The sequence below is a fragment of the Phyllobates terribilis genome, unplaced genomic scaffold (genome assembly GCF_046119375.1).
Source record: "Phyllobates terribilis strain yellow unplaced genomic scaffold, ASM4611937v1 Scaffold_11__3_contigs__length_659146591, whole genome shotgun sequence".
Taxonomy (NCBI): domain Eukaryota; kingdom Metazoa; phylum Chordata; class Amphibia; order Anura; family Dendrobatidae; genus Phyllobates; species Phyllobates terribilis.
In genome coordinates, this window is record NW_027362771.1 from 613,911,057 (window position 1) to 613,935,624 (window position 24,568).

The window sequence follows — 24,568 nt, forward strand, 5'->3', positions numbered from 1 at the left end:
ATCCTAGAGAAGACGCTTACCTCCACCCTGGATTGCTCCTTACTCTTCTGAAAGATGGAAAGTTCTCTCTGCAGGTCCCCGAGATGAATGGATTGGTAGACCAAAGCAAATAGGCAAAGGAGGACCCCCAGCCAAGACCCTGTCCCACCCCACAATCCCCGTGCCAAGCTTGGAACTACGTTGACCGTCACCGCATAAGACATGACCTTCTTGGCAATCGACTGGACAAGTTTCTCTAAAGGCAGGAAGGTCTTCAGAAAGCAGAATTATTAGGGCAGTGACCCGGAGATTATTGGATTATTGCCTCATAATCCGGCAAAAAAAAAAATCCCGGTAAAATTGATGGTGTAGAACGAGTAGGAATGAGACACCCAAGGCTTGTGCCGGAAACGACGAAAGAGGCGAAACAAAACAGCCGAAAGAGTCAGTTATCGAGCAATGAAACTGAAAGCGTCTGGCACAAAAAAGGGATTACCCGAAATTCTAAAATATATAGAGAGAGAGGGGAGAAAGTGAAATGTTCTGGAAAGAGTCAGCCCGAGAATGAGGAAGAGCGGTACGGGAGAAGATGCTGAGGAGACCCGACGAGCCGGACACCACTCTCTATGGATGGACAGAAGACATTTCGGAATCGCCTCCCCACTGGGAGTTGCTGATTGTCTCTCATTAAAGTGATAGGACGATTAATTCGACCTTTTCTCCTCCATAAATCCACCATAGCCGAGGAGAGCGATGAGTTAAATGACTCACCAGGAAAATCCTAATATGCAAAGCAGGTCATTCCCCCCCCCCCCCCCCCGAGAAAGGCCAAGTTCTGCCGAAGACGATGGTTCCTGCCAAAGGAATGGTCACAAGATTTAGGTAACACAAAGATTCAGTGTTGTAGACGCAATGTGGGACTTCATTCAGGGAAGTGCCAGCTCCGAGGACGAGCAGCTCACGTCACAAGCAGGCACGAGCGAGGCACCAACACAAGGGATTCTTCTGCATCTTTTCACTGTATAGCACCTTTTATATCTTTATTATATTTTTATACTTTTTTTTTTTAAATATTGTTTTACTGTATAACATGTATTTTCTCTTATTATATTTTTTATACTTTATCATAATACTTTTTTACTGTACAACACATATTTTACATTTGTTTTTATTATATTGTTATACTCTATCATTATATATCATTTTTTTACTGCATAACACGTATTTTATACCTTCTTTATTATATTTTTATACTTTGTTTTTTACATATTTTACCATACAATATGTATTTTCTCTTTTTTAGTATATCTTTATACTTTATCATTATATATATTTTTTTATTCTATAACACTTATTTTATATCTCCTTTCTTATATTTTTATATATTATTTTTACTGTATAACATGTATTTTATCTTTTTTTTTTATTATATTTTTATACTTTATCATTATACATTTTTACTATACAACACCTATTTTAAATTTGTTTTTCTTATATTGATATACTCTATTGTATAACAAATTTTATATCTTTATTATATTTTTATACTTTGTTTTTACATATTGTTTAACAGTATAAGACGTATTTTCTCTTTATTATATTTTTATACTTTATCATCATATATATATTTTTTATTGTATAACAAGTATTTTATATCTTATATTTTTTTACTTTATTTTTAGATTTTCTTTATCATGGAACATGTATTTTATCTCTTTTATTACTATATTTTTATACTTTATCATTACTATACGTATAACACATGTTAAATTTATTTTTATATTTTACCATTTGTTGTTGTATATTTTATTTTATACTATTTTTACATTTTTATTTACTGTATTATGTAGATATTTTATATGTTCTATATTTTTATTTAATGCATTACTTTTTTTTTATATATTTTATTACTTATATTTTTTTATATTATTTTTACTATGTTTTTTAATTACATTTTTGTTTATCTGGATCTGTAGGTTGGTTCCCAGATCTCCCGGGGAAAAATCTCTTTCTGCTGTGACTTCTAGATGAGGGTCTCCGCAGTGACCCCCGCTGTGTGACAGCCATAACACATGGGGTGTGCGTCAATGGTTTGTCCAGCTGGCACAAACATTTTAAAGTGGGATTCAGTGTTTGCTGCCAAGTGATGTTTGGATAATGTTGGTGATTTGTAAATGTGAATTTCTGAACCACTGGGATCTTTCTTGCAGGTTAAAACGATTTGATGGCTGGTTTAATATTGGACTCTGTACCTTTAAATAATCAATAGTAATAAATTTGAGGTTGTGTTGGACAATGCACCTAGGAGAAGACTGCTGTATTCATTATCCGTCACTTTGTAAGGTACGCGTTATGGAGCATGTAATTCCAGTGTAATAACCTTCTAATCCAACTGCCCAAATTACATTACTGATCCTGAGTTACCTCCTGTATTATACTCCAGAGCTGCACTCACTATTCTGCTGGTGCAGTCACTGTGTACATACATTACATTACTGATCCTGAGTTACATCCTGTATTATACTCCAGAGCTGCACTCACTATTCTGCTTGTGCAGTCACTGTGTACATACATTACATTACTGATCCTGAGTTACATCCTGTATTATACTCCAGAGCTGCACTCACTATTCTGCTGGTGCAGTCACTGTGTACATACATTACATTACTTATCCTGAGTTGCATCCTGTATTATACTCCAGAGCTGCACTCACTATTCTGCTAGTGCAGTCACTGTGTACATACATTACATTACTGATCCTGAGTTACACCCTGTATTAAACCCCAGAGCTGCACTCACTATTCTGCTGGTGCAGTCACTGTGTACATACATTACATTACTGATCCTGAGTTACATCCTGTATTATACCCCAGAGCTGCACTCACTATTCTGCTGGTGCAGTCACTGTGTACATATGACGCGCCCCTGGGCCTGTGTCGCGCTGCGGTGCGCACGCGGGCGCTTACCCGGAGCCGGATCCGTGGAGGGTTGTAATCTCGTGGCGGTGACCCGGTCCGTGCCCAGGGAGTCAAACTAGACGGCAGTCTATTAGTAGTAAATAGTTGATGACTACGCCACCCGTTGAGTGCAGCCAGGAAGCTGCTGCTGCAGGGCAGACCGCTGAGGCCGGTGGTAGGATTGTGCAGCGTGATAGTATAACCCCCAACGGGAGGGGTATGGCCTCAGGGCAGCCGACGTGGATGATGGGGGTAGCAGGAACCACTCAGAGACGGTACGGTGTAGTTCAGGGTCTTTACTGGTAACAACGACAGACCCTCCCGGAGTACTTGCTAGCAAACGGGGCCTGGTCAGTCTTTGAGCAGATGGGATCTCCCCTGGCCAGGCGTAGTTGTAGGCCTCCCAAACTGACTGTACTCTTCTGGCTACCTTGCTAGAAGCTGATGTAAGTAGCCCACGTCCCTGAGTGTACCGTGTGGTGCTCACCCGTATGGCCGGTGACTCGGGGCCTTCTAATGGCTTCCGCTCCACGATGGCGGTGCTGGTCCCACGCGTGTGACCGTGCCTTCGGGCTTCTGGGCCAGAGGACCTGAAATCCCCTGCCCGACGGATTCTGCTGCTGGGTAGGAGTTAGTCCCCACAGCCTCGGACTCCGGGTCCGGTAAAGAATCTTCTTAGTCAGGGCGAGCTCTGTAGCTGCCAGCCCCTGACTCCTTGTAACTCTGCTGTTTCCTATGCTGCTTCTCTTCTCCACTCTCCTTGTCTGACTCACCCTGCCTCAGCCCCGGGTTTATACAGGGGAAGTCCTTCCCCTCCCAAGACTGGGCAGGAGGTGTGGCATGCACAGGATCCCTGACCAAAGGACCTCCCACCTGCTCTCAGACGTAATATCTCTATCACTGTGGCAACCAGACCCCTGGGGTGTCACATTCCCCCCTAGTGAAATTTAGTACTCCGGGACTAAACATATTTTAGAAAAAAAACATAACAAGATATAACATTAATAATACAATAAGAAAACATATAAAGATGGTTACGGCGTGTCCGCAACCGGGTGCAGTTTTGAAAAGCAAGGTGTCCATTTCACCAAAACAGGGAGACGTAACCAGGTAGGGGTCTGTCCTACCCCGAGTCCTTAACAGTCTTTTAGTCCATCCTGGGTTACGCTCCACTAACTGTACAAAGGATTCCCGGTAAATCCACCAAGGACTCCTATAAATAACTGGAAACACATAATATTTACAAGATATGGCCGCTCTCAGTCCTCGGCCAGTGGGGATAAGGATTGGCTGCTCACAGTCCTCAGCCTGTGGGGAGATGGGATGGCTGCTCACAGTCCTCAGCCTGGTTAAGGATAGGGGACACACGGGAACAGTTCACACTTGTCCCAACGGGGACCATATTTTAATTAGCAACACAAGTACCCCTACGGGTAACTATGTACAGTTCCACTTTACCGTACTTCAGTAACGGCATCCTCCTGCTCCTTCTTGTGTGTAGGCTTCAGACCCGTCCGGGTCCTCTTGGCTTTCCTCGTATTGGTAGTACTGCAGCTCCTCCTTGGTTAACGTGGAGGGCGTACAGTCCTTTTGCACCTGGGGAGTTCAGGCCTTGCGACCAGGCATGGAGAGGGTCGCCGTTGATGACGCCCGGGGTCAGAGGGTGCAACTTTGGGCCTGGGCGCGGGCTGGTGGTGGTAGTGCCCAGGGCTGGAGAGCCTTGGCCGCAGGGCTTGTTGCGGGGGCTGGAGCAGGTCGGTGTCTGCAGCGCCCGGAATCGGCGGCTCCACCAGGGGGCCCGGGAGCAGGCTGACGCTGGCAGCATCCGGGACAGGGAGACTCCTCTTACCTGCTCCCGCGACCGCTCCTGCGTCACGCGTCTTCTCCCGGCGCTGGTCGGGGCCGGCGACGACTGGGGCACTGCCGATGCTGGGCAGCTTAGTCTGCTGCCGGTCCGCCATCTTGCTGTCCGTTCCTGGTGTCCTCCTCCCCCCTAGTGGACCGTGGCCTACCTTCCGGAGATCCTCTTCCGTAGGCCGCGGCTCCGCAGTCAATCGTCGGGGTAGAGGACCTGGCGTCGCGCTCCTGTGACGTCGGCGTCTGCTGGGCTCCTTCCAGGACCTTACGCAACGTCCGGACGTGAGGCGGGGCTTCAGTTCTCGCGCGCTTTCGGAGTCCACGCCCCTCTTCTTCCCGCGCGGCGTCTCCAAGATGGCGCCGGATGGCGGGAAAACTCCTCGGATGGCGGGAAGAAGGCAGAAGATGGCGCCGGATGGCGGGAAAACTCCTCGGATGGCGGGAAGAAGGCAGAAGATGGCGCCGGATGGCGGGAAAACTCCACGGATGGCGGGAATCTTCACAGATGGCGGGAATCTTCACCACTGGTAAGTTTGAAAAGTCTCTTTTTCAGGCACGCAGTACCCGGTGGTTGCGGGCACGAAATCCTGCCGACTACGCCAAAGTTGACGCGCCCCTGGGCCTGTGTCGCGCTGCGGTGCGCACGCGGGCGCTTACCCGGAGCCGGATCCGTGGAGGGTTGTAATCTCGTGGCGGTGACCCGGTCCGTGCCCAGGGAGTCAAACTAGACGGCAGTCTATTAGTAGTAAATAGTTGATGACTACGCCACCCGTTGAGTGCAGCCAGGAAGCTGCTGCTGCAGGGCAGACCGCTGAGGCCGGTGGTAGGATTGTGCAGCGTGATAGTATAACCCCCAACGGGAGGGGTATGGCCTCAGGGCAGCCGACGTGGATGATGGGGGTAGCAGGAACCACTCAGAGACGGTACGGTGTAGTTCAGGGTCTTTACTGGTAACAACGACAGACCCTCCCGGAGTACTTGCTAGCAAACGGGGCCTGGTCAGTCTTTGAGCAGATGGGATCTCCCCTGGCCAGGCGTAGTTGTAGGCCTCCCAAACTGACTGTACTCTTCTGGCTACCTTGCTAGAAGCTGATGTAAGTAGCCCACGTCCCTGAGTGTACCGTGTGGTGCTCACCCGTATGGCCGGTGACTCGGGGCCTTCTAATGGCTTCCGCTCCACGATGGCGGTGCTGGTCCCACGCGTGTGACCGTGCCTTCGGGCTTCTGGGCCAGAGGACCTGAAATCCCCTGCCCGACGGATTCTGCTGCTGGGTAGGAGTTAGTCCCCACAGCCTCGGACTCCGGGTCCGGTAAAGAATCTTCTTAGTCAGGGCGAGCTCTGTAGCTGCCAGCCCCTGACTCCTTGTAACTCTGCTGTTTCCTATGCTGCTTCTCTTCTCCACTCTCCTTGTCTGACTCACCCTGCCTCAGCCCCGGGTTTATACAGGGGAAGTCCTTCCCCTCCCAAGACTGGGCAGGAGGTGTGGCATGCACAGGATCCCTGACCAAAGGACCTCCCACCTGCTCTCAGACATAATATCTCTATCACTGTGGCAACCAGACCCCTGGGGTGTCACACATACATTATTGATCCTGAGTTACGTCCTGTATTATACTCCAGAGCAGCACTCACTATTCTGCTGGTGCAGTCACTGTGTACATACATTACATTACTGATCCTGAGTGACATCCTGTATTATACTCCAGAGCTGCACTCACTATTCTGCTGGTGCAGTCACTGTGTACATACATTACTGATCCTGAGTTACATCCTGTATTATACTCCAGAGCTGCACTCACTATTCTCCTGGTGCAGTCACTGTGTAATAATAATAATAATAATAATTTTATTTATATAGCGCCAACATATTCCGCAGCACTTTACAATTAAGCGGGGACATGTACAAACAATAAATTCAATACAAGGTGAGACAGTTTAAACAGTTACATTAGGAGTGAGGGTCCAGCTGCTCACTGCTTACATTATACAAGGAAATGGGGGGACACAATAGGTGGAAAGTGCTTGTTATTTCAGGTCTGGCAATTATAATAAATTGGGATTATCATATAAAGCTGTATGATCCGGTCATCAGCCTGTATGTTCAAGTGCAATACTCAATTACCGAGTGCAGTTATCGTGTGCAAGGAGGGTGTAGAAACAGATGAACAGTAGAGGGCAGATTCTGAGTAGTATTCAGGAGGGAACAGGGGAAAGTTAGTTTACCGAGTAGTTGAGGTGGTCGGCTTGTTTAAAGAGGTGGGTTTTTAAAGCGCGCTTGAAGACATCGGGGCTAGGCATCAATCGGATCGTCTGGGGTAGAGCATTCCAGAGAACTGGCACAGCACGAGAGTAGTCTTGGAGACGGAGGTGCGAGGTTCGGATTATGGGGGATGTTAGCCTTAGGTCATTTGTGGAACGGAGGGCACGTGTAGGACGATAGACTGAGATGAGAGAGGAGATATAAGGTGGTGCAGTACTGTGGAGAGCTTTGTGGGTGAGAGCAATGAGTTTATATTGGACCCTGTAGCGAATGGGTAACCAGTGTAATGACTGGCACAAGGTGGAGGCATCGGTGAAGCGGCTGGACAGAAATACGACCCTGGCTGCCGCATTCAGGACAGATTGGAGAGGGGAAATTTTGGTAAGAGGGAGACCGATCAGAAGAGAGTTGCAGTAGTCCAGACGAGAGTGAATAAGAGCGACAGTAAGAGTTTTAGCAGTTTCCAAAGTGAGAAAAGATCGGATTCTGGAGATGTTTTTAAGATGCAGGTGACAAGAGCGAGTGAGTGATCGGATATAGGGAGTAAAGGAAAGGTTAGTGACCCCAAGGCAGCGGGCGTGCTGCTTGGGAGTTATGGTTGACCCCTCCAAGGTAATTTTGATGTTAGGTAGAGTTCGGTTAGGAGATGGGGGAAACACAAGAAGTTCAGTTTTGGAGAGATTCAGTTTGAGATAGAGGGAGGACATGATGCTAGACACAGCAGACAAACAATCCTTGGTATTTTGTATTAGGGTAGGGGTGATGTCAGGGGAAGAAGTGTATAGTTGGGTGTCGTCAGCATAGAGATGATACTGGAACCCAAATCTGCTGATTGTTTGTCCAATAGGGGCAGTGTATAGAGAGAAGAGAAGGGGACATAGAACTGAGCCCTGCGGGACCCCGATAGTAAGGGGAGGAGGAGAGGAAGAGGAGCCGGCAAAAGATACAGTGAAGGAGCGGTCAGAGAGGTAGGAGGAGAACCAGGAGAGAACGGTTTCCTTGAGGCCAATAGAGCGGAGCATAGTGAGGAGGAGCTGGTGATCCACAGTGTCAAATGCTGCAGAGAGATCCAGCAGATCAGCAGGGAGCAGTGACCCTTGGATTTGGCTGTTAGTAGATCATTAGAGACTTTAGTGAGGGCAGTTTCAGTGGAGTGTAAGGAGCGGAAACCAGATTGTAGAGGGTCGAGGAGAGAGTTATCTGAGAGATAGCGGATTATAGGGGAGTGGACCAAGCATTCCAGGAGTTTAGAGATGAAAGGAAGATTAGAGACAGGTCTGTAGTTAGCAGCGCAGTTCTGGTCCAGGGATGGCTTTTTAAGTAAAGGGGTTATGATGGCATGTTTAAATGAGGAGGGAAAGATACCTGAAGAAAGAGAGGTTAAATATTTTAGTCAGGTGAGTGGTGACCACCGGTGAGAGGGACTGCAGGAGATGTGAAGGAATGGGGTCACTGTTGCAGGTTGTAGGTCGAGAAGAAGCGAGGAGCTGGGTAACTTCTTCTGTAACAGGCTCAAAGATGGCTAGTGAGCTTGAAGTGCGGTAGGGAAGGGGATCCAGGCACTGAGGAGATTGGGCTGAGATGTCCTGATGGATGTGGTTGATTTTTTCCAAGAAATAAGTGGCCAGATCCTCACTGCTGAGGTTGGTGGTGGGGTCCTGTGCTTTAGGTTTCAGGAGGGAGTTTAAGGTTTCGAAAAGTCGTTTTGGATTGTTGGACATTGAAGTGATGAGGGTGGTGAAGTAGGATTGTTTGGCCAGATGAAGGGCAGAGTTATAGGTTTTGAGCATGAATTTATAGTGGATGAAGTCCTCTTCTAAAAGTGATTTTCTCCACTGCCGCTCAGCACACCTTGAGCAACGTTGAAGAAAATGTGTTTGCCTTGTGTGCCAGGGCTGCTGTTGTTTGTGTCGGGTCTTTCTGCATGTAGAAGGTGCTGCTTCATCTAGGACGCTCTTCAGTGTATTATTGTAGTGTGACAATGCTAAGTCTGGACAGGAGAAGGAGGAGATGGGGGCTAAAGATGTATGGAGATTGTCCATAAGCTGCTGGGTATTAATGGTACGTGTATTCCTATAAGTGTGGTAAGTGGAGGTGTCCCGGGTGAGGAGACAATTCTTAACAGAGAAGGAAAGAAGGTTGTGGTCAGAGAGCGGGAGAGGGGAGTTGATAAAGTCATCCAGCAAGCAGAGACTGGAAAAAACCAGGTCCAGAGTGTTCCCGTCTTCATGGGTAGGAGAATTAGTAAACTGTGAGAGACGGAATGAAGAGGTTAGAGAAAGTAGATGAGAGGCAGATTGGGAGAGGGGGTCATCGATGGGGATGTTAAAGTCGCCCATGATGAGGGTGGGGATGTCACAGGATAGAAAGTGAGGAAGCCAGGAGGCAAAGTGATCCAAGAACTGGCGGGGGGAGCCTGGAGGGCGATACACGACTGCCACTCGCAGGGAGAAGGGTTTAAAGAGTCTGATGGTGTGGACTTCAAAGGAAGGAAACATAAGTGAGGGAACCGGGGGGATGACCTGGAAAGCACATTGTGAGGAAAGGAGCAGACCAACACCTCCACCCTGTCTGTTGCCATGTCTGGCGGTATGTGAAAATTTCAGCCCACCAAACGAGAGAGCAGCAGCAGCGGTGGTGTCTGGCTGCTGAATCCAGGTTTCTGTGATAGCCAGAAGGTTAAGAGAATTAGAGAGGAAAAAATCATGGATGTAAGTTAGTTTGTTACACACAGACCAAGCGTTCCAGAGAGCGCAATGGAAATCGATAGGAGAGGGCATGCACTGAACGTTAATAAGATTAGCAGGGTTTCTATATGCAGCTGGAGGAGAGTGGTGTATGCTAGTGGAGGGAGGCCCAGGGTTGGGGGAGATGTTGCCTGCGACTAGTAAAAGGAGAAAGAAGAGAAAGAGCAGGTGGTCTAATGATTTGTATGAACGTTTTGAGTGCTGTATGGAGGTAGAGGATGGTTTGCAGTGGGTGAGGAATGTCAGTAGAGCCTCAGAGTTATACATGGGAGAGGGGAGAAGGGAGGGGCTGATATAGAGAGAGTGCACAGAATGTGTTGAAGGGTGGGTGAGTTGTGAGAAAGCAGAAGTGAAAACAAATAAAAAGCAGATTGATAAGAATAATGCAAAATGTAGTATTAGTGACCGAGAAGCTTGTTTGTATGAATATTTTATGCACCTTACCTGTCTCCTGCCCTGTCCAACTGCCATTGTCTAACTGCACTTGTAATTATTGCACTTAAAATCTATTGCACGCGTGACCCAGCACGCATGCTATTCCCAGCCAGAGCTGAATATATATGAAATGAAATGTCTGCTAGAGGCCAGCACCAGTTGGACAAACTGAGTAATTAGCCAATTAGCACTGGGCTAGAGCAGGCAATGCTATGTAAGATAAACACAGAGGCCATAAACCAGTGAAAGAGAAGTCTTTGAACATTTTAAAATAGAAACAAAACAAAAAAAAAAAAGACAAAAAGATGCAGGACCAAGCAATTAAATACCATGGAAAAATGTTGCTAGAGAATATGACTCTGTTCACACTTATCAGACAGCACACAAACGGATGGATGGATTAAATACCTGTGTGAAGAAGAAGAAGAAGAGAGGAGAGTAGATTATCATCTTCCGGCCATTGTCTAACTGCACTTGTAATTATTGCACTTAAAATCTATTGCACGCGTGACCCAGCACGCGTGCTATTCCCAGCCAGAGCTGAATATATATGAAATGAAATGTCTGCTAGAGGCCAGCACCAGTTGGACAAACTGAGTAATTAGCCAATTAGCACTGGGCGAGAGCAGGCAATGCTATGTAAGATAAACACAGAGGCCATAAACCAGTGAAAGAGAAGGCTTTGAACATTTTAAAATAGAAACAAAACCAAAAAAAAAAGACAAAAAGATGCAGGACCAAGCAATTAAATACCATGGAAAAATGTTGCTAGAGAATATGACTCTGTTCACACTTATCAGACAGCACACAAACGGATGGATGGATTAAATACCTGTGTGAAGAAGAAGAAGAAGAGAGGAGAGTAGATTATCATCTTCCGGCCATTGTCTAACTGCACTTGTAATTATTGCACTTAAAATCTATTGCACACGTGACCCAGCACGCGTGCTATTCCCAGCCAGATCTGAATATATATGAAATGAAATGTCTGCTAGAGGCCAGCACCAGTTGGACAAACTGAGTAATTAGCCAATTAGCACTGGGCTAGAGCAGGCAATGCTATGTAAGATAAACACAGAGGCCATAAACCAGTGAAAGAGAAGGCTTTGAACATTTTAAAATAGAAACAAAACAAAAAAAAAAAGACAAAAAGATGCAGGACCAAGCAATTAAATACCATGGAAAAATGTTGCTAGAGAATATGACTCTGTTCACACTTATCAGACAGCACACAAACGGATGGATGGATTAAATACCTGTGTGAAGAAGAAGAAGAAGAGAGGACAGTAGATTATCATCTTCTGGCCATTGTCTAACTGCACTTGTAATTATTGCACTTAAAATCTATTGCACGCGTGACCCAGCACGCGTGCTATTCCCAGCCAGAGCTGAATATATATGAAATGAAATGTCTGCTAGAGGCCAGCACCAGTTGGACAAACTGAGTAATTAGCCAATTAGCACTGGGCTAGAGCAGGCAATGCTATGTAAGATAAACACAGAGGCCATAAACCAGTGAAAGAGAAGGCTTTGAACATTTTAAAATAGAAACAAAACAAAAAAAAAAAGACAAAAAGATGCAGGACCAAGCAATTAAATACCATGGAAAAATGTTGCTAGAGAATATGACTCTGTTCACACTTATCAGACAGCACACAAACGGATGGATGGATTAAATACCTGTGTGAAGAAGAAGAAGAGAGGAGAGTAGATTATCATCTTTCGGCCATGGTCTAACTGCACTTGTAATTATTGCACTTAAAATCTATTGCACGCGTGACCCAGCACGCGTGCTATTCCCAGCCAGAGCTGAATATATATGAAATGAAATGTCTGCTAGAGGCCAGCACCAGTTGGACAAACTGAGTAATTAGCCAATTAGCACTGGGCTAGAGCAGGCAATGCTATGTAAGATAAACACAGAGGCCATAAATCAGTGAAAGAAAAGGCTTTGAACATTTTAAAATAGAAACAAAACAAAAAAAAAAAGACAAAAAGATGCAGGACCAAGCAATTAAATACCATGGAAAAATGTTGCTAGAGAATATGACTCTGTTCACACTTATCAGACAGCACACAAACGGATGGATGGATTAAATACCTGTGTGAAGAAGAAGAAGAAGAGAGGAGAGTAGATTATCATCTTCCGGCCATTGTCTAACTGCACTTGTAATTATTGCACTTAAAATCTATTGCACGCGTGACCCAGCACGCGTGCTATTCCCAGCCAGAGCTGAATATATATGAAATGAAATGTCTGCTAGAGGCCAGCACCAGTTGGACAAACTGAGTAATTAGCCAATTAGCACTGGGCTAGAGCAGGCAATGCTATGTAAGATAAACACAGAGGCCATAAACCAGTGAAAGAGAAGGCTTTGAACATTTTAAAATAGAAACAAAACAAAAAAAAAAAGACAAAAAGATGCAGGACCAAGCAATTAAATACCATGGAAAAATGTTGCTAGAGAATATGACTCTGTTCACACTTATCAGACAGCACACAAACGGATGGATGGATTAAATACCTGTGTGAAGAAGAAGAAGAAGAGAGGAGAGTAGATTATCATCTTCCGGCCATTGTCTAACTGCACTTGTAATTATTGCACTTAAAATCTATTGCACGCGTGACCCAGCACGCGTGCTATTCCCAGCCAGAGCTGAATATATATGAAATGAAATGTCTGCTAGAGGCCAGCACCAGTTGGACAAACTGAGTAATTAGCCAATTAGCACTGGGCTAGAGCAGGCAATGCTATGTAAGATAAACACAGAGGCCATAAACCAGTGAAAGAGAAGGCTTTGAACATTTTAAAATAGAAACAAAACAAAAAAAAAAAGACAAAAAGATGCAGGACCAAGCAATTAAATACCATGGAAAAATGTTGCTAGAGAATATGACTCTGTTCACACTTATCAGACAGCACACAAACGGATGGATGGATTAAATACCTGTGTGAAGAAGAAGAAGAAGAGAGGAGAGTAGATTATCATCTTCCGGCCATTGTCTAACTGCACTTGTAATTATTGCACTTAAAATCTATTGCACGCGTGACCCAGCACGCGTGCTATTCCCAGCCAGAGCTGAATATATATGAAATGAAATGTCTGCTAGAGGCCAGCACCAGTTGGACAAACTGAGTAATTAGCCAATTAGCACTGGGCTAGAGCAGGCAATGCTATGTAAGATAAACACAGAGGCCATAAACCAGTGAAAGAGAAGGCTTTGAACATTTTAAAATAGAAACAAAACAAAAAAAAAAAGACAAAAAGATGCAGGACCAAGCAATTAAATACCATGGAAAAATGTTGCTAGAGAATATGACTCTGTTCACACTTATCAGACAGCACACAAACGGATGGATGGATTAAATACCTGTGTGAAGAAGAAGAAGAAGAGAGGAGAGTAGATTATCATCTTCCGGCCATTGTCTAACTGCACTTGTAATTATTGCACTTAAAATCTATTGCACGCGTGACCCAGCACGCGTGCTATTCCCAGCCAGAGCTGAATATATATGAAATGAAATGTCTGCTAGAGGCCAGCACCAGTTGGACAAACTGAGTAATTAGCCAATTAGCACTGGGCTAGAGCAGGCAATGCTATGTAAGATAAACACAGAGGCCATAAACCAGTGAAAGAGAAGGCTTTGAACATTTTAAAATAGAAACAAAAAAAAAAAAAAAAGACAAAAAGATGCAGGACCAAGCAATTAAATACCATGGAAAAATGTTGCTAGAGAATATGACTCTGTTCACACTTATCAGACAGCACACAAACGGATGGATGGATTAAATACCTGTGTGAAGAAGAAGAAGAAGAGAGGAGAGTAGATTATCATCTTCCGGCCATTGTCTAACTGCACTTGTAATTATTGCACTTAAAATCTATTGCACGCGTGACCCAGCACGCGTGCTATTCCCAGCCAGAGCTGAATATATATGAAATGAAATGTCTGCTAGAGGCCAGCACCAGTTGGACAAACTGAGTAATTAGCCAATTAGCACTGAGCTAGAGCAGGCAATGCTATGTAAGATAAACACAGAGGCCATAAACCAGTGAAAGAGAAGGCTTTGAACATTTTAAAATAGAAACAAAACAAAAAAAAAAAGACAAAAAGATGCAGGACCAAGCAATTAAATACCATGGAAAAATGTTGCTAGAGAATATGACTCTGTTCACACTTATCAGACAGCACACAAACGGATGGATGGATTAAATACCTGTGTGAAGAAGAAGAAGAGAGGAGAGTAGATTATCATCTTCCGGCCATTGTCTAACTGCACTTGTAATTATTGCACTTAAAATCTATTGCACGCGTGACCCAGCACGCGTGCTATTCCCAGCCAGAGCTGAATATATATGAAATGAAATGTCTGCTAGAGGCCAGCACCAGTTGGACAAACTGAGTAATTAGCCAATTAGCACTGGGCTAGAGCAGGCAATGCTATGTAAGATAAACACAGAGGCCATAAACCAGTGAAAGAGAAGGCTTTGAACATTTTAAAATAGAAACAAAACAAAACAAAAAAGACAAAAAGATGCAGGACCAAGCAATTAAATACCATGGAAAAATGTTGCTAGAGAATATGACTCTGTTCACACTTATCAGACAGCACACAAACGGATGGATGGATTAAATACCTGTGTGAAGAAGAAGAAGAAGAAGAGAGGAGAGTAGATTATCATCTTCCGGCCATTGTCTAACTGCACTTGTAATTATTGCACTTAAAATCTATTGCACGCGTGACCCAGTACATACATTACATTACTGATCCTGACTTACCTCCTGTATTATACTCCAGAGCTGCACTCACTATTCTGCTGGTGCAGTCACTGTGTACATACATTACATTACAGATCCTGAGTTACATCCTGTATTATCCTCCAGAGCTGCACTCACTATTCTGCTGGTGCAGTCACTGTATACATACACTACATTACTGATCCTGAGTTACATCCTGTATTATACTCCAGAGCTGCATTCACTATTCTGCTGATGGAGTCACTGTGTACATACATTACATTACTGATCCTGAGTTACATCCTGTATTATACTCCAGAGCTGCACTCACTATTCTGCTGGTGCAGTCACTGTGTACATACATTACATTACTGATCCTGAGTTACATCCTGTATTATCCTCCAGAGCTGCACTCACTATTCTGCTGGTGCAGTCACTGTATACATACACTACATTACTGATCCTGAGTTACATCCTGTATTATACTCCAGAGCTGCATTCACTATTCTGCTGATGGAGTCACTGTGTACATACATTACATTACTGATCCTGTACTGATCCTGAGTTACATCCTGTATTATACTCCAGAGCTGCACTCACTATTCTGCTGGTGCAGTCACTGTGTACGTACATTACATTACTGATCCTGAGTTACATCCTGTATTATACTCCAGAGCTGCACTCACTATTCTGCTGGTGCTGTCACTGTGTACATACATTACATTACTGATCCTGAGTTACATCCTGTATTATACTCCAGAGCTGCATTCACTATTCTGCTGATGGAGTCACTGTGTACATACATTACATTACTGATCCTGAGTTACATCCTGTATTATACTCCAGAGCTGCACTCAGTGTTCTGCTGGTGCAATCACTGTGTACATACATTACATTACTGATCCCGAGTTACATCCTGTATTATACTCCAGAGCTGCACTCACTATTCTGCTGGTGGAGTCACTGTGTACATACATTACATTACTGATCCTGATTTACTTCCTGTATTATACTCCAGAGCTGCACTCACTATTCTGCTGGTGCAATCACTGTGTACATACATTACATTACTGATCCTGAGTTACCTCCTGTATTATACTCCAGAGCTGCACTCACTATTCTGCTGGTGCAGTCACTGTGTACATACATTACTTTACTGATCCTGAGTTACATCCTGTATTATACTCCAGAGCTGCATTCACTATTCTGCTGGTGCAGTCACTGTGTACATACATTACATTACTAATCCTGAGTTACATCCTGTATTATACTCCAGAGCTGTACTCACTATTCTGCTGGTACAGTCACTGTGTACATACATTACATTACTGATCCTGAGTTACATCCTGTATTATACTCCAGAGCTGCACTCACTATTCTGCTGGTGCAGTCACTGTGTACATACATTACATTACTGATCCGGAGTTACATCCTGTATTATACTCCAGAGCTGTACTCACTATTCTGCTGGTACAGTCACTGTGTACATACATTACATTACTGATCCTGAGTTACATCCTGTATTATACTCCAGAGCTGTACTCACTATTCTGCTGGTGCAGTCATTGTGTACATACATTACATTACTGATCCTGAGTTACATCCTGTATTATACTCCAGAGCTGCATTCACTATTCTGCTGATGGAGTCACGGTGTACATACATTACATTACTGATCCTGAGTTACATCCTGTATTATACTCCAGAGCTACACTCACTATTCTGCTGGTGCAGTCACTGTGTACATACATTACATGACTGATCCTGAGTTACATCCTGCATTATACTCCAGAGCTGCACTCACTATTCTGCTGGTGCAGTCAGTGTGTACATACATTACATTACTGATCCTGAGTTACATCCTGTATTATACTCCAGCGCTGCACTCACTATTCTGCTGGTGCAGTCACTGTGTACATACATTACATGACTGATCCTGAGTTACATCCTGCATTATACTCCAGAGCTGCACTCACTATTCTGCTGGTGCAGTCAGTGTGTACATACATTACATTACTGATCCTGAGTTACCTCCTGTATTATACTCCAGAGCTGCACTCACTATTATGCTGGTGCAGTCACTGTGTACATACATTACATTACTGATCCTGAGTTACCTCCTGTATTATACTCCAGAGCTGCACTCACTATTCTGCTGGTGCAGTCAGTGTGTACATACATTACATTACTGATCCTGAGTTACCTCCTGTATTATACTCCAGAGCTGCACTCACTATTCTGCTGGTGCAGTCACTGTGTACATACATTACATTACTGATCCTGAGTTACATCCTGTATTATACCCCAGAGCTGCACTCTCTATTCTGCTGGTCCAGCCGCTCCCTCTCTCCTCACACACATATTATACATATATACACAATAATAACTACCTACACCATGACATCTGGTCCGGTTACCAAACAAATAATAACAATATAATAAACAATAACCGACAAATTATATACAAACTAATATATACATTCTTTTTTTTTTTTTTTTTTTTTTTAAATAAATAAAATAAAATAAATACTAACTATACAAATATATACAAGACAAAACAAAACCCCCCACACTCAAGCCCACCAGTCCCTCCCCGGCACTGACCTGAGAGCTGGTCCTGCGTCTCATGCCTCAGTCCAACGTCCATTTGCCAGATCAGGCAGTGCCAGTTTTTCACCCAAATAACCAGTGTCCCACAAGATGAACCCACCTCCCCCCTTTTCCCTCCACCCAACCTAACACCTCCACCCAAACCCATATATACAATATATACAGAAACAAACAATACAATAACCACAACTGACAAAGCCCAAGTTCGGTGCCTGCAGCCCTACATCACTGTCTACTGATCAATAAAACAAAAATCTATGGTGTCAGCAGCAGCCCACCACCAGGAGAGGAGACGACCAGACTAGGGCACACTAAAAGAAAAGCCCCTCCAGAGGAGAGCGGCCCTCCGTGTACCCAGTCTCTCATACTCCAGAGAACGCACCTTCACCAGGTCACCGAGTATGGTCCTAAACACATCGTCCACTGGGAGGATTTTCCGCTGCGTCGATACTAAGCACCGTGCGTTCCACGTGTGATACCTAACCACTGCGCTAACTAGAAATAAGGTGCAGCGGTCCCGACCACCCAGGTCCCCGAATGCTCCATAGGCCCATTCCGCATAAGAGAGACCGGCCAGCCGGGGCCAGCCAATGGAGGCGCCCACCCTGTTGTACACCTCTGTGTTAAAGAGACAACGAAGCAGGAAGTGGTCCATGCTTTCAAGCATGGTACCACAATACTCCCGAGGACAGTTCCTGTCCTCAGAGCTTCTACACTTCAGATTGTCCCTCACACACAGTTTCCCATGGAAGCAGCGCCAAGCCAAGTCCCAAACCTTCGAGGGGATCCTGATAGAATTCAAAAGATGCAGACCCACCCCAAGATCCCGACTTGGGCAATCCCTGAGCGCCAGAGGCCTCTGAAAATGGGTCAACAGAACCCTTTTGTCAAGGAGCTTCCTTGGCAGAGTCCTGACCTCCCACATTCCCAGACCCCACCGGCGAATTACCTTCAGAACCACGGTAGTGTAAGCCGGGAGATGTCCATGCGGTGTGCGGAGATCCTTCACTTGCCCTCCTGTCTCCCATTCCTGGAAGAAAGGCTGAAACCATCCCTTACAGGAGAATACCCACGGAGGAGCCCTCTCTTTCCAGAGGTTTGCAATATTGATCTTAATGAAGGTATTCACAAGGAATACCACAGGGTTGACCATACCCAACCCTCCTAGTCTCCTCGTACGGTAAGTAACCTCCCTCTTGACCAGGTTCAGTCTATTCCCCCATAACAGTTGAAAGAACAAACTGTAGACCCGAGTCCAGAGAGCCTCTGGCAAGATGCACACACTGCCCAGATAGATCAGCAAAGGGAGCAGGTAAGTTTTGATCAGGTTTACCCTTTCCCTGAGGGTCAAAGACCAACCCTTCCATTGGTTCACCTTCTGAGTGGCGATCTCTAGCCTGCTGTCCCAATTTTGTTTGGGGTAATCCCCCTGGCCAAATTCGATGCCAAGAACTTTTGCAGAGACTTTGGGTTCTGGAAGGGTGTCCGGGAGATCAAAACCAGGATCTCCTCCTCCCAGCCAGAGACTCTCACACTTATCCCGGTTGATCTTAGACCCGGATGCCTCCGAGTAGCGATTTACCTCTGACATCAGCCATTCTGCCTCCCCATCAGAGGAAACAAAAACGGTGACGTCATCAGCATACGCCACCACTCTCAGAGTGGCTTCCGGTGCTGCCCGGTCCATCCCGATCCCAGCCAACGGTCCACGCTCCACCCTCCTAAGAAGTGGGTCAATCGCAAACACGTACAGTAGCGGGCTCAAGGGACAACCCTGGCGAACACCACACCCAACCTCAAAAGAGCTGCCAATCCAACCGTTCACAAGCGGGAAACTCTCTGCCCCAGAGTACAAGGTCTTAAGCCAATCAACAAACCCCCCCGGCAGGCCATACCTCAGAAGGACAGACCAGAGGTACTCATGATTAACCCGATCAAACGCTTTTGCCTGGTCCAATGACAGCATGTACCCCTTCCAGTGGCCAGCCCTACCCTGCTCCACCGCCTCTCGGACACAGAGTACAGCACTAATTGTACTGCGGCCCGGAACAGAGCAATGCTGGGCCCCCGAAAGGAGCTGGGGTGCAAATTTCACCAGCCAATTAAACAGCACCTTTGCCAAAACCTTCCTGTCTGCATTGAGAAGTGCTATGGGACGCCAATTCTCAATGCAAGATGGGTCCTTACACTTTGACAAGATGATCAGGGCAGACCTCCTCATTGACTTTGGCAGAGTGCCCGAGGAAAGACACTCATTGAATACCTCAGTCAAGAGGGGAACCAAGGCGTCCTTAAAGGTCTTATAGAATTCAGATGTTAAGCCATCCGGACCGGGAGATTTCTTCAGGGCAAGCCCTTCAGTCGCCAACTTAACTTCCTCTTCCCTGATCATCTCTGTCAAAACGCCAAGAGAGGGGTCTACCCCTGGTTCGGGGACGGCTTCAGCCAGAAAAGCCGACATCTCATCCCAATCCAGATCCCTCTTCCCCAAGAGGTGCGAGTAGAAGGATCTGACGACCTCCAGGATCCCTGATCTGGATCTTTTCAGGGACCCCGCAGTGTCAACCAATCCTGTAACAACTTTACTATTCACTGACATCTTGCAGTTTCTATAAGGGTCGGGGCGAGCGGTACTTCCCGTAATCCCTCTCAAAAACCAAAGATGCGTGTCTATCATACTGACACCTCATTAGCAAAGATTTCACTCTGGAGATCTCCTCGCGGCTACCTCCAGTTGAGACAAGATGCTCGAGTTTCCTCCTCAGGCCCTGATACAGGCGGTACCTGTCCAGGCTCCTGAGGCTCGAGAGCTGGCGGAAGAATCTCGCCACCCTTTTCTTAAACATCTCCCACCACTCTGACTTACTACTACAAAGATCCAGTAAGGGTACCTGGCTCTGAAGAAAATCCTCAAAGGACTGTCTTATCTCCGCTTCTTCCAAGAGAGACGAATTGAGCCTCCAAAAGCCTCTTCCCATCCGGGGGGTCTCTGTAACATTCAGGGAAAACAAAATCAAACAGTGATCGGAGAACTCCACCTCAACAACAGATACTGCTGAAGAGACGGCTTCCTCCTTTAAATAAAACCTGTCTATCCTGGACCTACAGTTACCTCTATGATAGGTGAACCCCTCATGGCCTGCGGTGTGCCGGATGTGGACATCCACCAGGCGAGCCTCACTAGCTATACTATTAAGGGCGACGCTATCATAAGTCAGCTTGTCTCTGGAACCTCCTCTATCCCGGGGCCTCGTGACAGTGTTGAAGTCCCCTCCAAAGACGACCTGCCGACTCGTAAAAAGGTAGGGCTTGATCCTCATAAAGAGACACTTCCGGTCCCATTTAGATTGGGGACCATAGATGTTAATGAGCCGAAGCTCTTGTCCCTTCATGAGGACATCTAATATCAGGCACCTCCCCATTTCTAACTCAATAACCCGTCGGCATTCTACCGGTGCGGTAAAAAGGACCGCCACTCCGCTATACGGCTCGGCCGCAAGAGACCAATAGGAGGGCCCGAGTCTCCACTCTCTCTTAGCTATAAACACCTCTGCCATATTTGGCAGCCTGGTCTCTTGCAAAAAGAAAATGTCAGCTTCAACCCGGCTGAGAAAATCAAAGGCCGCAAATCTAGCCATGTTTGACTTAATGCTGGCAACATTAATGGACGCCAGCGTCAACGGAGTGGGTACCGCCATCATTGGTGATTGAGTTAGATGGCTTTCTTCTTCCCACTCCCCTTACCCTCTGCCTCAGAGGAGGAATCCTTCCCCCTCTTTAATGACACAGAGGTGTCCATTCCCACATTTTTCCTTCTTTTTTCGTCCTCGTCTCCGGACTGTGGGCCAGTCCCTCCCCCCAAGGACCTTGCATCCCCAGGAGAAGGAGACTCGGCGCCCCCTGTAAGCTCCGCTGAAGCCGGAACCTCACCCTCAGCCTCCTCCTCAGAGGAAGAGATGTTATCAAGGGCTTGGAACCGGTTAGAAAGACCAACTAGAGGGGAGTCGGTTTTACCTTCCTTAGGTACCTTGGTCAGAGCGGGAGAAGATGTTTTATCTCCCTTCTTTCTCTTCTTTTTGGTGCCGAGCTTACGCTTGTTCTCTAGCCACCGCTTATTATCCTCATCCATACTTTCATAATGGGAGGATTCTGAAGCAGAGGCAGTTTCCTCCCTGTGGATCCTCCTGACCTCCTCATCCAACTCATCATCCCTCGGGGCCTCAGCAGCAAGACTGGCATCCAGGACAGGGGCTGCCGCGGTAGTCTGGGGCTCGCCCCGCTCCCTCTCCTGTCTGCGCTTGTCTAGACGCCTCAGCTGGGCAGGCGTCTTTTTATTGCTTTTCTTCCCTGGCCCCTCAGCTCCCCCACCCCTGCTAGTCCCCTCTCCAGCAGAATCGGCCTCACGGCTTACTCCCACCGGGGTCTCGACTGCATTAGCAAAGGAGCGAGGACAACGGCTGAATGGGTGGCCTAACTCACCACACAGGTGGCACCTAATCTCCACACAAGAGGCGGCAAGATGGCCGACACCCCCACACAACGCGCATTTCTGCACGGTGCAGTTTGCACTGAAGTGTGTGGGGTCGCCGCACCTGTGACAGAGCTTCGGTTGCCCCTGGTAGAAGACCAGGATACGATCCCTACCCAGGAAGGCAGACGATGGAATGTGGGCAACCGTACCACCTGAAGTTTTACCATAAACGTCCAGGCCCCTGACCAGATACCAAACTCGTCGCGGTTTTTCTTTGGCATCTCCACCACCTCTCCATACCGACCAAGCCACGTCATGATGTCATAGCAAGAAAGCGACTCGTTACGAGTCATCACGGTCACTTTCTTGATCTGGTTTTGGCGAGACACTGCCTGAATGGCAAAGTCTCGCCAGCCGGGCTCATTTTTTGCCAACTCATAATTCGCCCAGAAGAGCTCAAGCCCCTCCGGCCGAACAAAGCTGACATCAAACTCAGGCGTGGAATAGGGATGTATCAAGGCGTAGATGTCAATCGCCTTGAAGCCCATCCTCAGCAGGAGCTCCACAACTTTAGACCTTGGCGGACATGCATCACTGCCCCTCCACTGAAGACGGACCACATTCCTACGCACACTGCCTGGCCCGGCTGTTGGGAGGGACCACACTGTATCCCCCCCTTTTTGCTCTCGGAAGGCCCCGAGGCCATGCCTCTCTATCCAGAAGGATAGATCAACCTCTCGACCCTCTACCATTAGTGATCTCTCCCCCTTCTTTAGAGCCTCCAGAAGGCGCCGTTGCAACATGCCGTCCCCAAAGCCCGGAGACGAGGAGGATGCCCTATTTGCCCCGGAGGTGACACTGGCATAACTCTGGACAGGTGTTGCCACCCCCGGGGGGGCAACCGGACCAGTGACCACATCAGCCCCAACAGTATCACCATTACCCACCTCCATCTCACCCTCCACCAAACCAGCAACCACACCACTAGACAATGAATTATCCTCATTCACCTCCACCACCACATTCATTCCTGCTGGACCAGTAACAATGGTGGATGACCTTTTGACCTCCGCATCAGGCACAAGGGGCTCAGTCACCTCCATAGAACTGGAGGCGACCTCACCCCCGGTCTTATGTGTGCCCTCCACATCATCGGTCGGTAATTTCCGCTGTTTGGCATTTGGTATAATGTGCCGCTGATCTCTAGCTGCAGTTAGGCGCCGCTGATCTTTAGCATCAGGATCTTCTGGACCAGCGACGCCAACACAAAATAGCACTTTCGTGGGAGGACCGGAACGCTCAGCCCCAACTGCCCACTCACACTGCCGCCGCTTCTCAACTAAGTGATCAGCGGCAACAGCATTCAGAGGCGCCGAGGCTACCGGAGCTGCCCCCGACACCGGGCTGCTCCCCCCTCCCACTGAGGAGCGCACCACAGCATCGTGGCCTGATGGAACGCCCGCCGCCGGGCCGCCCTCACTGTCCAGCCTCTCGGCTGATGCACCTCCTGCTACGTCCCCACTACTACAAGCAGAGACGGAGCTCTGCGCCTCACTACCGCGCTCTGTAATCTCCCCGCGCCTTTGCACCGGATCCACAGCAGAACCCGGGCTGGGCTGGGCAACGGGGCTTATACAGCGAGCTGAGCCTGCCGCCGACTCAGGGGGTACAGGGAGGGGGGCATATACGCATCTTACCGCTTCCTGCAGCTTTGGCTTGGTCTTCTTTGCCTTTTTGTGGCCCCCAGGTGCCTCTTCTGGTAGATCGTCACCAAGATGGAAGTTTTGGAGGCACACTGGGGACTCCAGGAGCTTAATCTCCGCCATTAGCGCCCCTCCCTGGCCACTGCTGTCACTGTCCTCCCCAGAGCCAGCAGAACTACGACCAGATGCCATTGCTGCCTGTCCTGCAGGGAGCTCGCTGCACGTGGCCTGCGGGTGACTTTGCAGGCTGCCAGGTGGGGCTTGCTGCTGGTCATCATCACTCTCATCATCCACCTGGCTCTCAGGCTGCAGCCCTATCTGCCTTTGCTCTCTGGTATCAGCCATTTCTCTAAAGCGGTCTTCATTTATAAGTTTTTCTTTGAAAGGACCACTCTGCTCCCTGATGGTGGCTTTCCTAAGTTCCAGGCGTTCAATTTCAGTGCTCAGTCTTTTTACCTCGGCTTGGAGTTTTGCCTTCCTTGGTTTGGAGGCCCCCGCAGCTTTGGCGCTTGTGCAGCGCAGCTCCTCCCGGAGCCTCCTGATGAGCTTACTGGCATCTTCATACTCACGGAGGCGGATCATGACCCGGGAGGCATAGGTGGACACAGACTCCCGGGGTCCCTGTGACGCGCCCCCTGGGCCAGTGCTGTAGGGGATACCCGGAGCCGGATCTCGATGGGGGTAGTAGTCCTTGTGGCGGTGACCCGGTCCGTGCCCAGGGTGTCAAACTAAGTGGCAGTCTATGGCAACAGATGTTAACTTGATTGTTAACTACGCCACCCGTTGAGTGCGGCTTTGAAGCCGCC

At 47.2% G+C, this 24,568-nt stretch overlaps 1 protein-coding gene and 1 long non-coding RNA gene across 4 annotated transcripts in view; one reads left to right on the forward strand and one right to left on the reverse strand.

Annotated features, from left to right (window-relative positions):
- The window catches only part of LOC141167117 (uncharacterized), a 44,855-nt gene extending 42,578 nt beyond the window's left edge, over positions 1-2,277 (forward strand). The window contains exon 3 of the long non-coding RNA XR_012251396.1: positions 1,956-2,277. This is a non-coding gene — a long non-coding RNA (uncharacterized lncRNA). The remainder of the gene's footprint in view (positions 1-1,955) is intronic.
- The window catches only part of TNFSF13 (TNF superfamily member 13), a 56,638-nt gene extending 32,293 nt beyond the window's left edge, over positions 1-24,345 (reverse strand). For 2 of the 3 annotated variants that reach the window (XM_073654478.1, XM_073654479.1), the window contains exon 1: positions 23,757-24,345. In XM_073654478.1, coding sequence (XP_073510579.1) covers positions 23,757-24,344 — 588 coding nt within the window. In that variant the 5' untranslated portion in view covers position 24,345. Of the gene's footprint in view, positions 1-20; positions 787-23,756 lie in introns of those variants that run through there. The other variant, XM_073654480.1, reaches the window with a different exon arrangement.
- Between the last annotated feature and the right edge of the window lie 223 nt (positions 24,346-24,568).